This window comes from Nomascus leucogenys, chromosome X (genome assembly GCF_006542625.1).
Source record: "Nomascus leucogenys isolate Asia chromosome X, Asia_NLE_v1, whole genome shotgun sequence".
NCBI classification, from domain to species: Eukaryota; Metazoa; Chordata; class Mammalia; order Primates; family Hylobatidae; genus Nomascus; species Nomascus leucogenys.
In genome coordinates this window covers 5,695,223-5,721,249 of record NC_044406.1, presented here as the reverse complement: position 1 = coordinate 5,721,249, position 26,027 = coordinate 5,695,223, and the positions used below count along the sequence as shown (strand labels likewise).

Here is a 26,027-nt window from a genome sequence, read left to right as displayed (position 1 = left end):
GTAGTCTGTTCAGACAACCAAACCATATGTGGGTTTCTGTCAGAGTTGATGAAACACTTTTGTGATACCAGAGAGATATACTAAAATACACCCTATGATTTATCTATTGCATAATCCGTGATGTTGTGGGTAGCAGGACACTGTTGTACCTCTAGGTAAATGGGTTGCTCCTATGCTGTTTCATAACTGGAAGAAGAGAGTGAGGAGAACCACTGCCCATTCCCAATCTCCAGTAAAGCATCCACTCCATGCACACAAGATCTGGACAGAGGAATACAACATCTTCCATGTGAGGAAATGACAACATAATTTTCATAGAGTACGTTACCTTTTACCTTTCTCACCAGCCCTAACTTACGTAGCTTCCACATACCTTAACTATGTATTTTCTTCTTAGGCTGAGCATATTTACTTGTTTTTAAATTAAATCCCTAATATACTTTCCCTTCATCACAATAACTTCCTTTTCATTGTCATTCATTGTCCAATCCAGAGATCGATTTTATAATTTTGTGTCATGCATTTAATTGGATGACAAACCAATATTACCTATATTTCCTCTGTCTCCTTTATAATTTTTGAATCACCCTCCAAACTCTCTTTTAAATCTCCCATAGAGTTTAAATCACCATAAAGACCAAACGTCTGATTTTCAGATGAACTTTCCATTTCTCTTTAGAGTCCTGTCCTCCACAGTTACAAGTGGAACAAAATACTTTTATTTGCTTGTTTTAAATAGCAAGTGTTCTTGACATAGCCTCTATATAATATCTACTTAATTATATCTACTTAGGCTCTCTATATTATGTATTATAAGATAGATATATATTATACCTATGTATGTAATTCAGGAATGCTGTCTGCTCCACTGTTGATGGTTATTCCATTTACAGATTGCAATCCCCAAAACTATAAACTCAGTGGGGCCCGACAGACCCAAGAGACATCATCCACTTCACCCAGTTTACTCACAGAGGTTTTTGTTTTGCTTTGTTTGCTCAGAGATTAATCCAAAATATTTTGGATCTTTCCACATTGTTTATATCACAAGGACAACCTATAAACTAAACATAAGCCATTATCTTGCCTCTCTTGATGGCCACATTTGAAAATTAAAGACCAGTGGGGCTGGGTACGGTGGCTCACACCTGTAATCCCAGCACTTTGGGAGGCCGAGGCGGGTGGATCACGAGGTCAAGCGATCAAGACCATCCTGGCTAACACAGTGAAACCCCGTCTCTACTAAAAATACAAAAAAATTAGCCAGGCGTGGTGGCAGGCGCCTGTAGTCCCAGCTACTCGGGAGGCTGAGGCAGGAGAATGGCGTGAACCCGGGAGGTGGAGCTTGCAGTGAGCCGAGATCGCGCCACTGCACTCCAGCCGGGGCGACAGAGCAAGACTCCATCTCAAAAAAACGAACAAACAACAAACAACAAACAACAACAACAACAACAACAACAACAAAACCCTGTTGGTTCTTCCACCTCCACGAGAAATAACCCAGAATGTTTTTTAACAGGCAGCATCAGAGGACAAGGCAATACCCACCGCTGTATGAACTGGGCCGCCTCCACGGTTAGCCTCTGGGTGAGATTGTCATAGGACATGGGCTGCTGAATGATCTCGTAGTTCCTCATCATGAAGCAGTTCAGGGGCCGGAAGTAATGAAGGAAGCCCAAGAAAAGGGTCAGGATTAAGGCTGCTAGGAAGAGAAGGCTGAAAAAAACGCCTAGAGGCACGCGGAGTAGCCCCAGACAATTGAGTGCAGCAAGGGTAAGGAGGGTGACCCCGACGATCTGCAGGGGGAGGAAGACCAGCCTCTTGAAGCCCGTGGTGAAGACGCTGCCCTCTCCCGGCTTGCAGTCTCTCAGATTGGTCAAGGAGATCCCATAGAAATAATTGAAGCCGTGATGTAAAGGGTGGTGACAGAAGTCAGTCTTGCTGTGACAGCTCATCCCAAGGTGCCATTTCCCTGAGAAGACAAATGGGGGATCACTTCAGTCCCAATAAACACCCTGATTCCAATCCAAGCTTCTGTTCCTACATGCTGAAAAGGAGGTTCTTTCTATTTCATGAAGCTAGCCTTCCCGCTCATAGGACCCTAGAGTTTTTCACTTTTTTTCCCCCCACAAACGCAAAGGTATTACCTACTCACTCTACCAGAAAATAAGAACTAATTTAGTGATTCCAACAAAACAAAACAAAAAAACAAAGAAAATCTCAACCAGATAAAAATCCTCTACTCACTCTACCAGGAAATAAGAACTAATTTAGTGATTTCAACAAAACAAAACAAAACAATAACAACAACAAAAAACCCCAATCAGATAAAAATCCAAAAAGAAAACTAGCTAATATCTTTAATAGGCAGGAAACCACACACTACAGAATAATACAAGTTTTTTCTTTTTTTTTTTCCTTTTTCCTGGTCAGATGCTTTCCTGAGACAGGCCCTTAAAATTAAAGTTTTAGAAACAACTTAATTTTGTTCCTTGAATGTTAAAAGTGGAAATGAATCCTTACTTCAGAACCTACCCCTGAGGCATGAGGAAATCACACTCAGTAACTCAGCAATTATTTTAAGCACCTCTGAAAATTTCTTATAAAATGTTAATTAGATCACTAAATTAATGAGTGCCTCACAAAAGAAAAAAAATGATAGTTTTTTAACAAGATGTTGGAAGAAAGAAAAGGGTCATTTTGCTCCTCTGAGATTTGCTAGGATTCATTTTATGGCCTACTTAGATTCAAGCTCTTCATGCAAACAGGAAGGTGTCAATCCTATCTACATGATAAAATCAGTGGGTGTGTCAAGCAAGACAAATTCTGACATAATTTTATATTGGAAAGTAAAATGAAAATCTTTATCAATAGCATGGTGTGAATAGTTTTGTACATTCTTTCTATGTATATGTCTTTCATTTGTTCCATCTATCATCTATTTCATCCACCCAATTGCCTCATTATCTATCTATCCGTCCTATGTCATCTTTGTCTTTCTCCCTGCATCTATTTATATATAACATCTATCTATCTAATCTATCTATCTATCTATCTATCTATCTATCTATCTATCTATCCATCCATCCATCATGTCTATCATCATCTATTTCATCCATCCATCCATCCATCCATCTATCCCATCTATCTCATCTTTGTCCCTCTCTGCATCTATCTATCTATCTATCTATCTATCTATCTATCTATCTATCTTTTTCAATTTCTCTATCTATCTATCTAGCTATCATCTATTCCATCCATCCATCCATCCATCCATCCCATCTATCTCACCTTTGTCTCTCTCTGCATCTGTCTATCTAGCTAGCTAGCTATTTCTCTACCTATTATCTATCTATCCATCCACTCATCAATGCTTTCTTCCATCTATCCATTCATCCATGTATCATTAGGTATCATCTAAGTATCTATTTATCTATACACACGCACACACACACACAAACACACAACACACACAAACACACAACACACACACACACACACACACATCTATACATTTGAGTAGTCCAGATAGGCTCATTGTGTTTTGACCTACAATTGAAATCATTTTGTTTCCATTTAAAGTTATGCAAAGTGTACCAGCAACGTCATCCCTAAGATAACTGTCATGATGTCCTCTCCCACTCTTTTGCTAACTTTGTCCAAGTCCTCCCTGCCATTCCCATACCTATAGATGGTTCCCATCCCATAGATGCCCATACCTATCAGCGCTGTTGAATAACCTTGATCCTTCAGAAGCTTAGCAAAGGTAATCTCATTGGTGGGAAGTCCTCCCGAAGAGGCTGTGAAGAGGAAAACTCCAGTGCGGGACCAAGATGCCATTCCTGGACCAGGAAAAAATCAACCCTTAGGAACTAGGAGATACCTGGAGGTGGGAGGCTGTCCCGAAGGAGACCACAGCCCCTGTGGTGCAGATAGGAGGTTACCTGATCGGACAGGGTACCGGCCAGTCATGAAGGCTGCCCTGCTTGGTGTGCACAGCGGTGATGCTGCCAGGTGCTGAGTGAGTTTCACTCCCCCACTGGCCAACCGGTCGATATTGGGAGTCCTAGAAGAAAAGAATCATAGCATTTGTGATCATTTTCATTTATTGTTCATGTATTTATTTTTGAGACAGGATCTCACTCTGTCACCCAGGCTGGAGTGCAGTGGCATAATCTCGGCTCACTGCAACCTCCACCTCTTGTGTTCAAGCAATTCTCCCATCTCAGCCTTGTGAGTAGCTGGGACTACAGGAACACACCACCACGCCTGGCTAATTTTTGCATTTTTTGGTAGAAGCAGGGTTTCACCATGTTGGCCAGGCTGGTCTCAAACTCCTGACCTCAAGTGATCTGCCCGCCTTGGCCTCCCAAATTGCTGGGATTACAGGCATGAGCCACTGTGCCCAGCTCTGTGATAATTTTCAAAATGAAACTGTCTATAGCTCTTTATACTGGGAAACTTCTCAATGAGCAAAGGCAAGTCTGGGGTTATGTGGGAGAGACAGGCGAGATGAGAGGCAGGGGAGGTGGGGAAGAAGTGATACAGAATCAAGACTCAAGCTACAATAAAACCATGCAGATGTGTGAATGATGCAGGCAGGACATCCCCAAAAGGTCCATTCATGCTACAGCGGGCTCTGAGCTCCTGGTCCCACTAGCCCTGAATTAGAAGACAGAAACCAAGTCTTTGAAATAGGATACTGCAGGGAGGGAAAGTAAGGGGTAAATGAGGATGAGGCTTCACTCTTCTCCCATCCACATCTCCCAAGTTACCTCTATGTCACCAAAAGAGAAATCTCCAGGGTCAATCTGACTCCCCTCTCTTTCCAACCACAGCCAAAGGGAATCCCACGACCAGCTTTAATGAGCCCCTGCCTAATTTCTACATGCCCCCAGGGACAGGGAATAATCAGACTCCATGTGCCTCAACCGGTGAGCATCAACAAATGGGTTAATATGCTCCAGGGAAAAGGCACAAACACTACAGTGAAGAAATTAGATGCTGCGACCCCCACATACCCTTTGTTGGCTTATATTTTTTATGCTTCAGAAATACTTATTTATGAGCTCACTTGTAGAGTGATACCTTTTGCAAGATAAGCCACCCTGATGCCTTTCTCTATGAATGGATTGGCTGAACATTTTGGGAAGTCATTTAGGAATTAATATCTTTTAGTTTTTGGATCATACCAAGTTATACCCCACAAGATATCTCCCACGTCCTTCACCAGGCATCCAGGTCCGTTCCTCCCTGCCTGGCTCGTCATCTGCCATCCTTCAGTTCCAGGTACAGATGGAATTCTCATGGGCCTCCAGCGCCCTTCCTTGTTTATGCAAGGAGATTGACCTATATTTGGAACAGTAGTCCATACTCCACCAGACAAGCAGCTTCCTCACTGTAAAGCAATGGCATGGCTAATTGTGCTCCCCTTCAAGATGGCTGCCTGTAGGGTGGGAGTATACATCTTGTTCATTGGTCCCATGGCTTCCCTAGATCAATGCCCTCACAGAGTAGTGCTGCAATGATGCATAGCTTGAAGGGGGAAATAATTTTATTGCATCTGTAATGTCAAACTAGTGACCATTTATTAATTTAGTGAATGTGTTTAATTACCAATATTTCTACTTTGCTTTTTTCTTAAAGGCTGAGATGCTTAGAAGACAGAGACTGCTTTTGCATTTGAATTAAACCTCCTACTGTCTATAGTGGCCTACAAAAAAAAGTGACTATTTTGGGGTGTGATATTACAAAATATAAAAATGAAAAATGTAATTCAGAAATAATGGGACTCTAATATAGAGACCAACGCAGATTTAGGGTATATATTGCCGTGAATTCTTCCATGGGGCTTTATAGACATTTTTTCTTTTGATAGTTGGTAAAGATTTAACCTTACAGGCTTGATTTTAACTTTTTAATTAAGACATCTTGGTAGGAACAGTTATCTATTATCTCAATATATCTTAGGAATACATAATATTAAAGAAATAGATAAAATGAAAAAGCTGAATAAAATTATGATGCTGATAAGAAAAACTAAATTAATAAGATCTATATCACAAATGTATTAAGTGATCTGTAAACATTTTACAAAAGTAGGCAAAAGGTGGGGCAGAAAACATACAAAGATAATTACAATTTTAAGAGGACATTTAAAGTGCTCTCTTAAAATTGCAGATCTTACCCTTGCATATGCTTTTTAAAATTTAAGCAATGTCATAAGTCAATATACTCTTAAAAAAATAAAAAGCAACATTTGATGCAAAGTTTCAGATTGAAAGTGAGACGTATTTGGCTACGTCTTGTGGGAAAGATTTTCCTTAATATAATAATCTATTTAATTTTTGTTTGGTCTGATATGTAATGATTAAATATACTTTCCAGGATTTCTCATGCTAAAAACAAGATGAGGAGTAAGAGAATGGAAGGAAAATAATCAGTGCCCCATGGCACTTGGCAGTGGGTCCATTCCTGGCTTCAAGTATTTAGTATTCACATATCCTACAAGAAAGTTCTGGGCCAGCGCAGTGGCTCATGCCTGTAATCCCAGCACTTTGGGAGGCTGAGGCAGGTGGATCACGAGGTTAGGAGTTTGAGACCAGCCTGGCCAACATAGTGAAACCCCATCTCTTCTAAAAATACAAAAAATTAGCCAGGCATGGTGGTGCACGCCTGTAGTCCCAGCTACTTGAGAGGCTGAGGCAGGAGAATTGCTTCAACCTAGGAGGCAGAGGTTGCAGTGATCCCCGAGATGGTGCCACCACACTCCAGGCTGGGCGACAGAGTGAAACTCCTTCTCAAAAAAAAAAAAAAAAAAAAAAAGAAGAAAAAAAGAAAAAAGAAAGTTCTGGTAGAAGCAAATAATCTCTTTCCTTATCCTCTCCTTTAATTTAGTTTGTATTGATCTTTCATGTGATGAAACTCTCCATAGAACTATTTTTATGCCATCATCTCCACATTATTAGGAAGAGAAAGCGAAATTCTAATGTCAGTATTCTACTCCTCAAGGGCTTACTTTCCTTTTTAAACAAAAGGGTCCTTAAAATAGGTCTTATGTTAGGTTGATTTTACGCAGAGGGATAGAAACAAAACACCCACTTCTGGGAGGATGTTCAGACCCAAGTGTCGAATGACCTCGAGTCTCATTTGATTGCCTTGTTGCCACTGTTTTGATAATTACTGGCAAGTTATGAGGTCCTAAAACATGACATCTCTCCTGATTGTCAGCTATGGTCTCCATGTTTGTGTGCCCCCCAGATTCAGATGGTGAAATGCTCACCCTCAATGGGATTTTGTTAGGAGGTGGGGTCTTTGGGAGGTGATGAGGTCATGAGGATGAAGCCCTGTAAATGGGATTTATGACCTTATAAAAGGGACCCAGAGAGCTCCCTCCCCCCTTCCACCATGTGAAGACACAGTGAGAAGGTTCTGTCTATGAACCAGGAAGCAGGTCCCCACCAGATGCTGAATCTGCTATGCCTTGATCTTGGGCTTCCAGCCTCCAGAACTATGAGCAATACATTTCTATTGTTTAGAAGCCACCCAGCCTATAGCATTTTGTCATAGCAGCCTTTACAGACTAAGACAGCCTGCATAGCTGATGACAGGGTAGGGCCTGGGCTAGAAGAGGGAGAGTTGGGCATGAGTGAGAGTGAGAGTGAGAGTAAGTCACTGATGAGCCAGGACAGAGGAGTACAGACCCAGAACCAACCAGAATAAAGCCAGATGCCAAAAGGAGAAGACGAAATAGGTGAACAAAAGGGATGGAAATGTGAATGTGTGGAAAGCAGCATCGTAGCCGTAAGTAAAGAAGAACTGTGATGCACACCTTCTTAGTGATCTCCCTGAGCTCATCCAGCTCCCTGTTCATAGTCAAACAGATAAACTCACACCTGCCTTCATGACACCTACATCTCAGTGTACCTACATGAAGCCAGGCATGGTTTGGAGGGTTTTGAACGTTTCTACATGTTCTGTGCTCTGTAGATCAACATTAACCATCCCGGGGACTGTTGCCTATGAATACAGCCACGTGTTTACTGAGGAGCTGCATTACCAACCTGACAGTTTTGTTCCCATAGCACCCAGGATCTCCAATGCCGAGGTCGTCAGCCATGACCAGGATGATGTTCGGCCTTGATGCTGCATGGCTCTCGGCTTCCCACAGAAAGAACAGTAGGAGGAAAGGGATCTTCATCTTCCTGTAAAGGACAAGGACACAAAAAGGAACTGAAGGATGTCGGCTTGAGACAAGGTTTTGCTCTGTTGCCCAGGCCGGGGTGAGGTGGTACGATCTTAGCTCACTGCAACCTTGAAGTCCTGGGTTCAAGCGATCCTCCAGTCTCAGCCTCCCAAGTACCTGGGACTATAGGCATGTGTCACTACACCCAGCTAATTTTTGTGGTTTTTGTAAAGATAAGGTCTTGCTATGTTGCCCAGGCTGGTCTCGAACTTCTGGGCTCAAACAATCCTCCTGCCACACCCTTGCAAAGTGCTGATTACAGGCCTGAACAACTGTGCCTGTCCTGGTTTAGTAGCTTTCTAAGGGAAACACAGAAACCTTTCAAAACTCAAAGTGTATGGGGTCAACAGCCTGGGGGCAGCTCTTTGTGCTGGAAAATGTACAGAGGGAAGAGAATTCATCCATCGCCCATGTCTGCCATCCCAACACGCTCTCACCTCACTGCATTTCATTCCTTGTGAGAATAACAGGTGATGGAATCTTGGGGAGGATGGTGGCGTGAACACACACATGATGTCTTTCTTGTATGGAGGTCTGTGTACGTGTTCCAGCAACCTGCTTCCTTTGAGTTAGACCCCTTCTTGTTGAGGAGGACGTGGGCTTTCTACTTCATTTTGCTGTTTGCCTCTCTTCTCACTCTTGCGGTTTTGCTGCCCCACCCTGCAACAGGTTCATTTAGAACCGGAGCTTATGTTGGCAGCAAATATAAGGAGGTTGCTCAACAGGTTTCCCAGCCAGAGAGAGGCCTGGCTTGGTTCCCTGGAAGGTGGCAGGTACGTGTGCGGTGTGGTAGCCTGAGGTCTTACTTACTCAATATCGATGGCCTTCTAGTCTTCCCACCAGCCAGTGGTAGGCAACACCTCTCCCAGCTCCTAGTTCGCAGCCTTGAGCCAGGTTCTTACTCTCAAATACTTCCAGAACCAAGTCTCTGTGGCCCTGACCCTGACATCAGGAGACAAAACTCACTACTTTCTCTTTCTGTTTCTCATCTGCCTGGGGAGAAATTTTTATCCTTTATTTTTCTCACCAGCCCGGGGAGAAATTTTATGACCTTTATTCTAGGTGGGGGGGTCAGGGGTAGTTGTTAATCATATCAGTTCTCTGAATCTTAGTTTTCTTAACTGTAAAGTGAAAGAAACTGAACAATTTTTTTGTTCTATTAAGTAATTTTATTTTTATTTAAAAAAATTTGAGACAGGGTTCTGGCTCTGTTGCCCAGGTTAGAGTGCAGTGGTGTGATTATAACTCACTGCAGCCTCCAACTCCTGGGCTCAAGCAATTCTCCCATCTCAGCCTCCTGAGCAGCTAGAATTACAGGTGCACACTGCCATGCCTGGGTAATATTTTTATTTTTATTTTTTAGAGACAAGGTTCTTACTATGTTACCCAAGCTGGTCTTGAACTTTGGGGTTCAAGTGATCCTCCCATGTCAGTCTCCTGAGTAGCTGGGATGATGGCGAGGACCACCTGGCCTGGCTATTTCTTCCTTTTCAATTTTTATTGAGGAGATATGGTCTCACTATGTTGCCCAGGCTGGTCTCAAACTCCTGGGCACAAGTGATCCTCCTGCCGTGGCCTCTCAAAGCACTGGAATTACAGGCATAAGCCACCATGCTCTGCCTAATTTTATTTACTTTTAATTTTTAACAATGTTTATAGATTTAGGGGGTACAGCGCAGATGTCTCACGTGCATGTGTAGTGGTGGAGTCTGGGCTTTTAGTGTACCTGTCTGTTCTCTCCTGACACTGGACCCTCATTGCCGTGTATCTGGGAGCACTGACAGTCCTTCAGCGTGTGAACTGGCGTGTGAGCTTGACCTCACTCTGTATCTGTTTTTGCACTCACACCAGCCTTGGTGCATGCAGACAGCTCCCCCAGAGTCACTAAGGACACTGGACATCAAGGCCAGTGCACACGGTGTGGCAGAGTCTCTTCCCTGGCTTTCCAGCAACACCTGTCAGAGTGAGCCGCTCCCTCGCTCAGGAATGCACTCCTCTTTGAACACACTCTCTGAGGTTCCTATTGTGTCTCTCTTTCTGCAGAGTCTCTGTTTGCTGGTTCTTCCTCGTTCGTGGACCTCAGAATCAGGATCACAACCCCACATAATTACAGAGGCTGGATGGGAGATGGGAAATGGCCTGGGTTTAGTCATCAATATGGAGAGGGGGCTTTGCCAGCCAAGAGCTTGCACCCCTCCTAAAGAATGTCACCCTTGTAGCAGCTTCCAATTTTTAAAGAGAAGACAGACACACAGATTTGCATGTGCAGTTATATGACCATCAATTTAATAATTTAAACAAGTGTGTAGGCTAACTTGGTGCAAAATACTCAAAGAAACAATCAAACAATGACTAAACATATTTCCTGGCCTGGTGCCACTTCTGAGCGGCCATTGTCCAGTCCGCACTTTAAATGTTGTGAGCCTCAAGACACTTCTGCTTTCCTCATCTCCTCCCTACCTTTATGAAATACATATGCTATCTTGGTGAGATTAAATACTGAATGAATGCTTAGAAACACCTAAGTTTTATGTCCAGAGAGACTGTATATCCAAATACTGAATTAAGGTCTCCATACAGACGCGTATCTGGTATCTTGAATTTAACATGTTCAAACAGATATCATAAATGTAAAAAGCACCCTGCTATTATTATGTGAAACCATTTTTGCCATTTAGTCTAAAGGCCCCCAATTTGGCTTAATCTGCTTAAATGCTAAATACAGATAAAGCTGATGCAAAGTAACTTCTTACTGAATTCCTCACATAAGACTGCATGAAATAATCCAGTTATACAATGCCATCATGCCAAAGACCTTGTCTATCTTAATGCTTATATTTATGCTTGGAAAGAAATGAGAAATTGCCTATTTCTTTCTTTCTTTCTTTTTTTTTTTTTTTAAAGCATGGTTTAAGACTATGGGCTTTATACAACCAAAATCTGGCATGAACATAAAGGCTGGCTTGAGAGCAAATCACAACATTCAGATAATATAATTTCAGTTCAAAAAGGTCTTGCAAATCATGCATCCCAATTCTCTTATTTTCAGATGGGGAAACAAAGACTCAGAGAGATTGGCTGATCATGGTGGCTCACACCTATAATCCCAGTGCTTTGGGAGGCCGAGGAGGGAGGATTGGGGGAGCTCAGGAGTTGGAGACCAGCCTGGGAAATATGTAAGTTCCTACCTCTACAAAAAAATTTAAAAATTTTCTGGGCATGGTGGTGCACGTCTGTAGTTCCGGCTACTCGAGAGGCTGAGGCAGGAGAATTGCTTGAGCCCAGGGTTCAAGACTGCAGTGAGCTCTGATGGCGCCACTGTACTCCGGCCTAGTTGACAGAGTGAGACTCTCTCTAATTAATTAACCAATTAAATAAATAAAGAATACAGACTTTCTACAACCAAAACGTGGCATGAATGTAAAGCCTGGCTTGAGATCATGTAACAACATTCATATAATATTCAGGTAATACAGTATCGGTTAGAAAAGACCAGGCAAATCATGTATCCCAATTCTCTTATTTTTAGAAGGGAAAACAAAGACCCAGAGAGATTCAATGAATTGCCCTAGTCATACTCATAGCAAGCTGTGGTTTCTAGACTAGCACCCAGGACTCCTTATGGCTCTTCTCTCTCAGATTGTCCCTGGAACCCTGTATTTCTAGGGCTTTTCAGCATTCCACATGGTGGAGACTTCAGTGCTTTTCTAATTACTCGAGCAGTTTCCTTGGCTACTGAATAATGCCTGTCATTTCCCAGGGCTCTGTAGTGATGCCTCCTGTTCCTGCTGATAGAAACAGGTCCTGTCTAAAGGACCTCACAACCACTGCCCACCCAGTCTGAGTCCCACCACTAGTGGCTGATGATAAGGATACTGAGCTCTCTCTCATGGGCTCCGGGGTTTAACACTGCTAAAGCCCCTACTGCTACCAGCTGGCTGGCTCCTGCACTGGTTGCTCCTGAAGCTGCCAGCTATATGCTGCTGATGCTCTAAGCTCCTAATATTCCATGTAGATTTCAGTAAAAGCACACTTCACTTTTTTCCCCCTTGGATTAACCTACTACTGCTTGGAACCTGAGAATTAGGTAGACATCCCTGTTGAGTGACTGATGGACATGGGTCTGAATGTCAACCAATTTCTCTAATGCAGGCTCCCTGGCTGTGGCCCATACTGCTTCTCGGCCTGAACTTGGAAGGAATTCCTTCCCAAAAGGCTTTTTTATCTGAGTAAAACAGACTTCTGTGGGGCTCCTACCTCAGGACCTGAAGACATGTCTGTATCCTGGATAGAATACACCTTAGGCATAGGTTGGGCTGACAACTATAAATGCATGCTATATGCCAATTATCTCTATAAAAATAAGCCTTGCTCCCATTAAAAATGGGTGGTAGATTATTTTTTTTAAAATAAGTACTCAATCCTAGGGGAATTGGGAATAATTATTTAATAGATACAGAGTTTCAGTTTTGTAAGATGAAAAGAATTCTAAAGATGGATAGTGGTGATGGCTGCAAAACAGTGTGAACATACTTAATGCCACTTAAAAATGGTTAAGATGGAAAATTTTATGTTTTGTGTATTTTGCCACAATTATAAATAGTAATAAATCTTAAAAAACAAGTTAAGAAAAATTCTTATAATGTTAAATTTGAAATGGAAATATTAAAATGAACTTATTAGTTAAAATAATGCAATCCTTTCTCTGACCCACTGGTATTGAGTGAGGCCATGTATCTTGCATTGGCCTTATAGAGACCACAGTATACTTGTTCAGCCTTGATTTGCAGCTCAACCATGTGATTTGTCTTAGCCAATGGGATGCTATCGGATGTGAGGGAAACAGAAACGTTATGCTTGCATGTTTAGCTTGGTCCTGTTGTACTTTTGCCATCACCACAAGAAGCTCTTTCTCTAGTATGTGCTACCTCCCTTTCAGCCTGAGCTCCAGAACAAACGCATTTGTAGCAGATACAGCCCAACAGACAGCCTGGAGCTTGTTTGTTTCAGCCAACAGACAAACCAATGAGAATATACACTGTTGTGTTAATCTGTCAAGCTTGGGAGAGAATTGGTACATGACATTATTGTGGCAACAATTCACTAAGACACTATATTATCTGAATTGACAGTTTGCAAAAACAGACAAAGGGTATGCACTGCAAATGTTGATAGAATATACATAATTAGGGTCCGGAGAAAATCAATAACATTTTGAAGTAGAATTTTTTTGGTTTGTTTTCATGTGTGTTCACCTTGCCTTCCCATTAGGTATTTATAATCCCTCAATTTTCTTCTGCAGTTCTCCCCCATGGCCCTGAGAGTCAATAAATATTCACTAAATTACTTAATTGAGCCTTAGTAAAGGAGTACACACCAATGCAAATTAGCCAGGATAATGGGTTCCATTACAGGTCATGAGTGGCATTAAATCAGGATTTCTCAAGCTCTGCACTATTGACATTTGGGGACGGATGATTCGTTAGTGTAGGGGCCTGTCCTGTGCATTGCAGGATATTCAGCACATCTCAAGCCTCTACCCACTATATGCCAGTAGCATGTATAACTCCCCTCAGTTATGAGATCCAAAGATGTCTCCAGACTCTACCAGCCATTGCTGGGAGAAAGGGAGACAAAAATTTCCCCTGCTTGAATAGTACTCTATTACAGCAAAAGAGGAAGCTGGTGTGAGAGAGTAGACATCCAGTAATGAGAGAGAAGTCACTGTCAGCTATGTTTTCCTCTTAGCTCCAAGAGAAGTATTTTTTCTTACAACATCCTATACAGTTGTTCCATGCAATCATCAACTCCATGTTCATGCAGCTGCACTCTTAGAATGTGAAGTATTTTGAGAAGCATGATATTTTTTAAAGAAGACAGAGTAAATGTGGGAAGCTATGTGACTGGCAGTCCGGGGGTACTTCCTTCACACATGACACTACTAATCATAGTCAATCACCTCTCTCTCTCCTGATCCACTCAATTCTCCTTATCTACATTGAGTTGGTACTTTTGTTATTCAGTTAGATTCCCAAGCTTTGCAAAGTGATTGAGTGATTGACTATCTTACTCTTATTTATTCAAATAAATAGGGCAAAAGAGTTTTTTGTTTGTTTTATTTTAAGTCTCTTCACTTTTATCTCCTTGGGAGACTTAAGTCCAGGGGACTAATCCCAGAATTCAAAGATGTGTTTGATGGTCACATTCACTTTCTATGATAGAGGAAAATGTTTACATGAAAACACACACACACACATACACACACACAAATATTTGTTATATTTATTCAGCTTAGCTCTGTCATTAACTATTACCATAGAATTATTTTATGTGACACACTTATGTCTTATTTATAATTTATGACATTCATTTGACATGAATTCTATACAAAGTCTGAAGTGAAATGATTTAGTCCCTGGCGTAGGCCTTGCATCTTCTCTCTTAAAATAGGCCAGAAATAAAACTACCCCTTATCTCATCATAAAATTATTATTTTGCAGCTAAAGATCTGTAATGGCTTCATGCTGGCCTAAGACACAGACTGAGAGTGTAACTAATGGATCATCTCCTTCCCGGGTGAGAATTATCATCCCCTGAACATCATTAACATAAAATCCCATGCAATACCCTGCTACCTGCCTTGCAGACTGCGAACACTGTGCTGGGCAGGACCCGCAGCTAAGTTGAAAGTCTCTCCCAAATCTTAACTCCTTAAACACAAACTTGGTAACAAAGAGCGAGCAATGGCTTATCTTGTGAACGGGTTTTTTACGGCTAGGCTCAAGATGATGTGTGCTCTAACAAATGTTCTTTTTATTCGAAACACTATTCCTTTCTCGGAACAGCCGTTTTGAGACAATTCTTCATTGCGTTCAACATCTGTTAACTCTTTGGCTGGCAAATCCAGGCTCCAGCCCCACATCCGTGACAGAGAAATTGCAAATATGAGCAAATATATCTATACAAGTACTGCATGCTTCTGTTTAAATAGCTAGGTGGGTGTAATAAAAGGTGAACTCTCCCACCTTCAACACCACGATTGTAACAATGGACCTCATATTGGAGTGAGGTGCGGAAAGGCTGAAGGATGAGAGGAGGGCAGAGATCATCTGGAGAGGCCAATCTTCAGCCCCCATCCCCAGCTTCCATGTGACTTATCTAGGGACACCCTCTCAGACTCCTTGCATGGGAGGAAGTTCCCCTTTTCTTATCACTGTGCATTTCTTTCTCAGCACTGATGATACAAGCAAGTGCAGTTTGAGTTATCTTGCGTTTAATCTTCCCTGCTGCACTGGAAGCATTCTGCAGCCAGGAAGAAGTCTAAGTGCCTCCTGGCTATATCCCTAGCATCCTCTCTCATGCTTCACACACATTAAATAGTCAAGATGTGTGGACTAGGCAAATGAATAAATAATGACAGAGAAGGGTTGTAAATCTGAGATCAGATGATTGGTCCCCTTCCTAATTAGACTGTAGACACTATGTGAGCAGGGGCTGGTTGAGCAAGTATCAAAGAAAGCCACATTAAATCAAAAATGTATGTTTATTCTGTTTAATTAAAAGGCCCTCACGCCAGTTCAACCAGAGAGGAAATTAAGCAGGGCCATGAACTATTTTTTTAAATGGTTGGAAGGTTTTACGGGGCACAGAGAAGATTCAAAAATTAGCATCCGTCTTTAAATATGAAGAGTGAGACACACTAGAGGTTTTTAAGAAAACTGAAAACACCATTAATAATGCCCACGAAAAGCTCAGGGTTGGAGCATCAGGGGTCCCTAAGTAGATTTAATGGCATACAAATCCATAACTAATACCAGGAATTTGCAAAAGAGTGAGTTTAATAACCTCCTGTCCCCATAAGAGTGCAACATATAGCATTCACATCAGAGAAGGCTAGAGCCAGCAGGCTGTGTTCTGCATCTCTACTTCATTACTAGGTTCATGTTGATACAGGAAATAAATACATAACTTTTCTTATTTTAAAATAACAGTTTTTTGGGTGCTTAGTATGTACCAAGCACTGTAACTGCTTTACCTACTTCTTAACCAATTTATCCTGTGTGAAAAAATAACATGGGAACATGTCTTTATCATGAGTTGATATTTGACTTAGGGACCTCAGATTTTGTTAATAGTGTTTCTCAGCCTCGACACTATTGACATGTGGACTGGATGAGTCTTTATTGGTGGGGAGGGGAGCTGTTCTATGCACTGTAAGATGTTTAGCACCATCCCTGGCCTCTACCCACTAAACCCCAACAGGGTGCTGTCCCCAACTTCTCTGTTCTCCCCCTAGTTGTGAAATAAAAAATGTCCTCCAGATATTGCCAAATGTCCTCTGGGGAACACAACTGCCCCCAGCTGAAACCACCAAGTTAGTGCTAGCATGTTACCCGCCCTGTCATCTGTAGAATTTTCACCTCCTGAACATAACAGAATTGCAATTCATTCCCTCTGCTTCTGTATGTAGGCAGATCAGCATCTACCAAGGAATTTGGAAATGCCAAACCATTTGAGTAGGTGTAAATTTCTCATTTGCACCCACAAGTACATCTTCAGTGTTAACAGACAATGTTTCTCAGGTATAACATACTTCCGCAAGTTATGGAAGCCCTTAAAATCCAATGCACATAGGCAACAATCTCCAAAAAGGCTCTTCAAGGAAAACATCAGGCTGCAAGCATTCCTTCTTCTCATGCCTTCTAAGTTGCTTATTCTGTCATTTGTCCATGTGGCAAATCTTTTGCTACCTTACATTTTTATCAGGAGTTATACTCTGCACAACAGCATCATGCTCCTTGCCTGTCTGAACCCCAATCAAAGAATCCTTACTCCTACACATTAGTCATTGGGAGCCACACCCTTCTTCTTTTTTTCTTAGACAGAGTCTCACTCTGTTGCCCAGGTTGGAGTGCAGTGGTGTGATCCCGACTCACTGCAACCTCTGCTGCCCGGGTTCAAGTGATTCTCCTGCCTTAGCCTCCTGATTAGCTGGGATTACAGATGCCTGCCACTTCACCTGGCTAATCTTTTTTTTTTGTTGTTGTTAGTAGAAATGGGGTTTTGCCATGTTGGCCAGGCTGGTCTTGAACTCCTGACCTCAAGTGATCCACCCGCCTCGGCCTCCCAAAGTGCTGGGATTACAGGCGTGAGCCACAGCTCCCAGCCTGGGAAACATAAACTTCTCTCTCTCCCCTGACCTACTTCCAATAGTCCTCTCACCTCCTTCCCTTTTCGGGATCTCCCCTTTTCATAAAAAGCAAACGCAGATCACTACGATTCTTCCTGAAAGATAACCAACCCGGGGAATCTGATAGTCTCTGTTTGTTTTTGTTGCAGCTACTCTCTCATTCCTAACTCTCCTTAATTCTCTTTTTGGTGGCTTTTATTCTCTGCTTGTCAAGAACTAGCAGAATGAGAGGAGAAATAAGAGTCAGAGCTCTGGCCTCATCTCAGGCCACCAGCTATAAGGCTTTAGAAGGCATGTTCTTGTGAATCACTCTTCTGCACATTACTCTAAGATGTCACCTTGACCATGGGGGAGTCACTCAGGATACTAGCGATAAAAGGTTTCCAAAATGCGACCAGATGCAGTAGATTACACCTGCAATCCCAGCAGTTTGGGAGGCTAAGGTAGGAGGATTGCTTGAGCTCAGGAGTTTAAGACCAGCTTGAGGAACATAGCAAGCTCCCATCTCTACAAAGAATTTAAAAATTAGCTGGGTATGGTGGCATATGCCTGTAGTCCCAGCTAATCAGGAGGCTGAAGCAGAAGGATGGCCTGAGCCCAGGAGTTTGAGGCTGCAGTGAGCTATGATTGCGCCACTGCACTCTACTGTGGGCGACAGGGTAAGACCCTGCCCTATCCGACCCCAAAAAAGGTTTCCAAAATAATAAAGTGCTAGACAAATGTAACTTGTTAGGAGCATTTTAGTCTAGCTACACCTTTCCAGTGGAAAGCAATTCACTGACAATTCAACCGAATCCATTTCAATTCCACAAATACAGGGCAAAACCTAGAAAGATGACGTTATAGCAGTCCTATGGTGGTTCTATGATTGTATGAGACACACAGTCACCCTGCAAGACTCTGACAGGTCAAATGAGGAAATCCACAAGTACCAAACCCACTAAAGTGGGCAGTGGAGTCAGAAATGCAGTTTATGCTGTTGAGGTTTTCATTCTTTCTCCCCCACTTGCTAGCAGTGAAACCACAAGCTATATATTTAGCCTGTTAGTTTTCTTTTCTGTAAGAAAGGAATAATAATACCTTACAAGTATTATTTTGAGGATAAAACTACACACTTAGGACTTTTTTATTTTTATTAATTAATTTATTTATTTTGAGACAGGGTCTCACTCTTTCACCCAGCCTGGAGTGCAGTGGTGTGATCATGGCTCACTGCAGCCTCAACAGGCTCAAGCAATCCTGCCACCTCAGCCTCCCAAGTAGCTGGGATTACAAGGGCACACCACCATGACCAGCTAATTTTCATTTTTTTTTTTTATAGAGACAGGGTCTCTCCTTCTGGGTTCTTAGTACTTATTGATTCGGCAAGGGAATCATAGTAAGAGGCCATAGTTGTTCATTATAGTCATTTAATAATATTATTATTAACTTATAAAGTTATTATTAAAATTACAACTATTAATAATAAAATGTTATGTAGAGTATAATAAGTACAGTAATAGAGTTTTGAACAAAAATGTGGTCAGCCAACTAAAAGTGGCCCCAGTGACTTCCCTTCTGGTATTCACATCTGATACAATCCCCTCCTGTTGAGTATGGGCTGGACCTAGTGATCTACTTCCAAGGAGTAGGATATGGAAAAAGTGATGAGATATCACTTCTATGATTGGGTTGTAAAAGACTATGACCTCTATCTTGCTGGCAAACTCTATCGCTTGCTGGCTCTGGATGAAGTAAGTGGCCATTGTGGAGGGACCCATGTTATAAGACAAAGAGAGAAGTGTCCAGCCAACAGCCAGCAAAAAAAAATGAGGCTTTCAGGTGAACATCCTGCAAGGAACTAAGTCCTGCCTACAATTATCTGAATGAGCTTGGAAAGAGATCCTGCCACTTTTGAACCACAGATGAGACCACAGCCATGGCACCTGAAGTAGCCTGAAAGAGACCTAGAAGCTGAGAAGGATCCAGCTAAGCTGTGCCCAGATTTTTGACCTACAGAAACAATGAGATAACAAACACAAGTTGCTTTAAGCTGCTAAGTTTTGGGGTAATTTGTTACACAGTAGTAGATAACTCCAACAGCTTGAGGTGAGAAGGTCAATTTTGTCGATGAAGACGAGAAAAAAGCTCCCCAGGACAGCGGCTCTGAAATGTCATGTTGAACTTATTTTAAGAACATATTTCATTAGTAATGAGTCTCAGAATTTATATAAGCAATTTAAGGACACGTCTCAGCTCAGCAACCATGTAAAAATGAATTTTTGTTTTATAACTGAAAGTTGAAAGCACCTGAATTAGAAAAGGGCATTTAGGGTAGCCCAAAGGGAAATGGCTAAAAAAGAGATTAAATAGAGCAAAATTCAGGCTCTATATGAGCACTAACTAAAATCTCACCAAAAAAACTAGCTATTTAGAGACCTACTTTGGACTATTATGCTTTGTGATTTTTGTACACAAAAATTGATTTTTTTAAATAAATATTTTGTTGTATTTTTACTATTATAAATGTACAAAAGAGAAAACATCAACCAGCCATTCAGAGAGCCACTCAGGTAATATGTGTGTGTTTCTCTCCATGTTCTTTGTTTTTTATCATTATTGTATAAGTTGCTGATGTTGCAGTATTCCTACAAACTGTGTGCATTGGTTGGTTGGTTATTTTTTCCATGCGAAACTCTGACTGTGAGGTGGAGAAGAGGTCAGGATAAATCATCGTGATCAGACATGGAGGGCATTTATCTTTTTCCTTTCTTTTGTTTTAGGTTTGGGGCATTTATCTTTATTCAGAAGTGATGAAGCAGAGATTGAGGACACTAGGGGTGAGAGGCATGGTTTCGTTTCACTCCCGCAGGCATTCTGGTTCCTCCCTGGCAGAAGGGTTGGGCAGAAACTGGAGTGGATCCCACGACAATGGCCATAACCCCACAAGGAAGCTGGTCCAGACTAGCACAGGGGCAGGCGGGAGAGAACTGGAGAGAGCTGAGCTGATTTGAGACACAATCAACATGAGCTGGTAATTGCCTGGATGTGAAGTGTCAGAAAGAGGCAACAGTCAGTGATGACTTCAGCCTTGCTCCTTGGAAAGATACTGGTCCCATTAGCTGGGTGGGGAACAATTAAAATTATTGGAGGATTAAGATTATGAATTTGTTCCACACCAAGATGCCACCATAGAAGGGATCCATTATACACACACACACACACACACACACACACACTTTGTGGTGAAAGGGTTAGTTCAGGTGCAGACCATTTTATTGAAATTGAACCCAATAGGATAAAAGCCCATTAATAATTTTTCATGCCTATATTAATCTCTGAATCACAAAATGATTTTGGTTAGCTCAGTGTGACAGCATATCATTCATTATACCTCCAAAATGTGCCTGGGGGTAGATATTATCAGGACTAGGATGAGAAATACCATCTAACCCAATTAAGAATGTGTGAAAATTTAAGTTTGTTAAGAGCCACTTAAGCCTGGTCAGGGTGGCTCACACCTGTAATCTCAGCAATTTGGGAGGTCAAGGCAGGTGGATCACTTGAGACCAGCCTGGTCAACATGGTGAAACCGTGTCTCTACTAAAAGTACAAAAAATCTGCCGGGCGTGGTGGTGTGTGCCTGTAGTCCCAGCTACTCGGGAGGCTGAGGCAGGAGAATCGCTTGAGCCTGGGAGGCGGAGGTTGCAGTGAGCCGAGATTGGGACACAGCACTCCAGCCTGAGTGACAGAGTGAGTGAGACTTGGTCTCAAAAAAAAAAAAAAAAAGCCACTTAGAATCCCACTGTATATAAATTATTACCAGCAGAAATCAGTGGACTTTGCTTTTTCTTTCCTACAAGCCTGGCTTAGAACAAGGTATTGATAAAGAGGTTTCAAAAAACTGAAACAGAGTCAGTTGACATAAAAGTACTTAAAATTAAATAAAGCTGCTCCACTCCAAAATATTAAGAACATGGCACATTAACTTCTGAAAAACTGCATAATTTTCCCTTTAAAAATTATTTTTCTGAACAAACTTAATTTGGCAAAAGAGCATGAAAAACTTTTTTTGTAGAGAAAGTAGCTATTCCTAGAACAGCATTATTAGGAAGGAGAGAGACAAAGGAACATTTTTATAACTAGAGATGTAATTATATTAAATTTGTTCATTAAAAGAAAATTAACAATGTGCTTACATAACAGAAACTTTAACCGCAGCAAAGAAAATGTTCCTGATCTATTTGCTCAATGGGGAAGAAGGCCTATTAAAAACAGAGAAAAACTTGAACGACAAACAATATTTTTTAGAAGAAAAGCAGCTTTGTTCAATCCAAGGTATGTACAGTGGTGAAATTTGATTCACAAAGTGCTATTATCCAACAAAGGTCCTGTTTTAAATTGATAAAGAAAAATAGTCTGACATGAGGACAGCAAAAGCCCATTCTGAAATTGTGTCTAAACACACTTTTCTACAGATTTAAATACCTATTTAAATCGCTTGTGATTTTTCTAAAATAAATGTTCACGTTTTATTGATTTAGCGAATCTGTTTCTATCGACTATACAACAGTACCTGGTGCCTTGGTCTTTGTATTTCTCAATACAATCAATTATACCTAGTATAGTTAAATTCATTATAATATATGTTGAGTATTAATAAAATACTAATTAAAAATTATGTTTAAAAAAGTAAGTCTTGCCTAACCTGTTTGTTTACATTTGAAGTCTTTACATTGAAGTCTTCACTTAGTGAAGACACACTAAGTGTTCCATGTGTGAAGATTCTATTGGTTCCTGCTGATTTTTTAATTTTTTAAATTAAAAAAACAATTTTTAGAGATAAGGTCTCACTCTGTCACCAAGATTGAAGCACAGTGGTACGATCACAGCTCACTGCAGCCTTGAACTCCCCAGCTCAAGCAATCCTCTTGCCTTAGCCTCCTGAGTAGCTGGGACTACAGGCATGCACCACCACACCTAGCTAATTTTTAAAAAAATTTTTGTAGAGATGGGTTCTTGCTATGTAGTCCAGGTTTATCACAAACTCTTGGACTCATGGAATCCTCCCACCTTGGCCTTCTGTGTAGCTGGGATTACAGGTGTCAGCCACTACTCCTGGCTTTCCCCTTATTTTCCCCCTTCTCTGTTATTGCTCCAGTTGATGCATCATGAGATGGAGGGGAGGACAATCAGCAATGGATCCAGAGATGGTGGCTGCCATCCTGGTGCTGCTGCTAACTAGCTGTCAACATTTGGACATGTCACCCAGTCTTTGCAGGTCTCTGTTTCTACAGCTGTACAATAAAAAGGCTTCTATCATGTCTAAAACCCTGTGATGTTTATGCTTCTATAATCTGATGCTTTTTCTCTGAATCTACCTGGAGCTAAGGAGATGGAATCAATGTAAATGTCCATCAACGATGACTGGATAAAAACAATGTGCTATATATATATATATATACACACACACACACACACCACATTGTTCCCTAGTGAAAATGTTCCCTAGTGAAATGATTCAGAAACAAAAGTAAAAAACCTCATGTTCTCACTTATAAGCGAGAGATATACAATGAGTACACACAGACAGACAGAGTGGAATAATAGACATTGAAGACTATTGAAGATGGGAGTGTGGGAAGGGGTGAAGGAGAAAATACTACTTATTGGGTAGAATGTATATTATTTGGATGATGGGGGCAATGGGTACACTAAAAGTCCAGACTTCATGACACAAAATATTCATGTAACACAACCACACTTGTACTCCTAAATCCATAAAAATAAAAAATAAGCAATTGCTAATCTCTTCCACAAACACCCTCACAGACACACTCAGTAATAATGCTTTACTAGCTATCTGGGCATTCCTTAGCTCAGTCAAGTTGATGCATGAAATTAACCATCACAACATACAATGCAATATTATTCTTACAGTATTATTCTTGCAATATTGTTAACCTTACAAAATGAAGAAATCTTGCAATATGCAATAACACAGATGAACTTTAAAATACTATGTTGAGGCCAGGCATGGTAGCTCACACCCGTAATCCCAGCACTTTGTGAGGCCGAGGTGGGTGGATCACTTGAGGCCAGGAGTTCGAGCCCAGCCTGGTTAACATGGTGAAACCCTGTCTCTACTAACAACAACAACAACAAGTGTGTGTGTGTGTGTGTGTGTGTGTGTGTGTGTGGGCATGTTTGCGTGCATGTTTGCATTTAAAAGGCCTTCATGATTTGTTGTTTTGTTTTTCTCTCCTAAGAACTTGTCTTTTTTTTTTTTTTTTTTTTTGAGCAAATCTTTGGTTTTTGGGGGGGTTCTGGCCAGAGTTCAGAAATCTAGTTAAAAGATAGATAGTCCTTATCTAAACAAAATAGGTCTCCTTATGCAATCACATAATAGATTTTTGTAATTTTATGTTTGATTTGCTCAAAGAAAAATAAAAGGATCTCCCTCTAGAAACACCAGAGCTTTTCTCTCCCTACCTTATGATGTAAATTTGCTGTTTGATTTTTACTTGAGTGGTTTCCTTTAACATGCAATTTTAAGGCTATTTAGCTGACAACCACCTACGGTTGTAAAACAGGTTATCAAGAATCTGAAAGTCTAAGGTAGAAAAAAAAAAAAAAGGATGGTCTTTATAGATCTACAAAATGTACTTCCATTCGCATACCTAATGCATCTATGTATTTATGCGTTGTGTACACAATGTTTCACTACTAAAAATATATAAAAGAGCTCTAATTAATTGGCTTAAAGAAAAATAAAAACACTTAAATACTTTCAGGAAAAAAAGGACTAGTCAAATGCTTTTTCAAGTTTATATAACTTAAATAAAACCTTTAATAAATAAGTTAGCTTTAAAATTATTGGTAAGTAATATTAGAAATTTCTTAAGAATTGTCAGCATGCATGGCTGGGTGCGGTGGCTCACGCCTGTAGTCCCAGCACTTTGGGAGGCCAAGGTGGGCGGATCATGAGGTCAGGAGATTGAGACCATCCTGGCTAACATGGTGAAACCCCGTCTCTACTAAAAAAATACAAAAAATTAGCTGGACGCGGTGGCGGGCGCCTGTAGTCCCAGCTACTCGGGAGGCTGAGGCAGGAAAATGGCGTGAACCCGGGAGGCGGAGCTTGCAGTGAGCTGAGATAGCGCCACTGCACTCCGGCCTGGGCAAAAGAGCAAGATTCTGTCTCAAAAAAAAAAAAAAAAAAAAAAAAAAAAGAATTGTCAGCATGCATTGTTTGCATTTATTAATTAAGCAATGTCATACTTATCCCTGCCAAATACTATAAGGTGTCAAATTTTGGCATAGGGCTTACAAAACTAAAAACCCAGCCCAAAACAGAATGACCTTTGCTTGTGTAATTTTTAATAAATAAGACATTGATATTGGTTTAATGAAAATAGCTACATCTTTAATTATTTAGTAAAATTACCATAACTTCTAATCTTGTGGCTTTAGGCAGTCTAGTCCACAGGCAGTAAGGAGGTTTGTTTTGGGAAAGGACTGTTATCATCTCTGTTTCAAAGCTAATCTATAAACTAAGTTCCTCCCAAAGTTAGTTTGACCTATGCCCAGCAATGAACAAGGACAGCTTGGAGATTAAGAGCAAGATGGAGTCAGTTAGGTCAAATCTTTTTTCACTATCTCCGTTATAATTTTGCAATGGGGGTTTTATAACTTTAAATCATAACTATCACAGTTTTCATAAATAATCTAGGTAAACAATTAAAATAAAAGAATTAGGTAAATGTAATAGGATAAATACTTGTAGGCAAATTGGTCATAATTTAGAATATAAAGTTATATTAAATTAAATAATAGATATTTCTTTATTTGGGTATTTTCCAATAAATATATATTGTAGAAAAACATTCTTGCTAAAAACAAGGTGAACATGTTTTGTCTAATTCAAAGCTTATCTAAAGGTTATGTATAAAACAAGGTAAAAGGAACCAGAAAATAAAAAGAGCTAGCACATTTGCATACACAAGTGTGTAATAACCAACATTGGATATCTCTGCTAGGACTTCAATTTCCTTTAATTTCCCTATGCTTTTCAGAAGACTAATTTTTATTTGAGACAGGGTCTCACTGTTTCCCAGGCTAGAATGCAGTGGCATGATCACAGCTCACTGCAGCCTCAACCTCCTGGACTCAAGCAATCCTCCCACCCAAGTAGCTGAGACCATAGGCACAAGCCACTGTGCCTGTCTGGCCAATTTTTAAAAAATTTTTGTAAAGATGGAATCTTGTCATGTTGCCCAGGCTGGTCCTGAACTCCCGGGCTCATGATTCTCCTACTTTAGCCCCTCAAAGTGCTGGGATTACAGGCGTGAGCCAATGGACCCGGCTAACTAAATATTTTTCAAACAGTTTTTCTGAAGAAGGTTCAAGGTTTCAAACACAAGTGCATACCACAGACCAAGGCAACTGGAATTAATGTTACCTTGGTGTAAGCTCCTCATCCCTGTTAGTTTAGTAAATGTACGGACTTGGGATACATTTGAGTGCCGTCATAGGCAGGATACCTCTGTTGCAATGTTGGTTTTAAGCTCTCTAATGAGATCCAGAAGGTCCATTATGTGTAATATGTGTGCT

At 40.9% G+C, this 26,027-nt stretch overlaps 1 protein-coding gene across 5 annotated transcripts in view; it reads right to left on the bottom strand.

Annotated features, from left to right (window-relative positions):
• Positions 1-26,027, bottom strand: part of STS (steroid sulfatase) — a 213,028-nt gene that overhangs the window by 95,035 nt on the left and 91,966 nt on the right. For 4 of the 5 annotated variants that reach the window (XM_012500957.2, XM_030806567.1, XM_030806566.1 and 1 more), the window contains 4 exons: positions 8,064-8,204; positions 3,945-4,066; positions 3,720-3,842; positions 1,549-1,972 (listed from right to left, as the gene is read on the bottom strand). In XM_012500957.2, coding sequence (XP_012356411.1) covers positions 1,549-1,972; positions 3,720-3,842; positions 3,945-4,066; positions 8,064-8,204 — 810 coding nt within the window. The remainder of the gene's footprint in view (positions 1-1,548; positions 1,973-3,719; positions 3,843-3,944; positions 4,067-8,063; positions 8,205-26,027) is intronic. The other variant, XM_030806570.1, reaches the window with a different exon arrangement.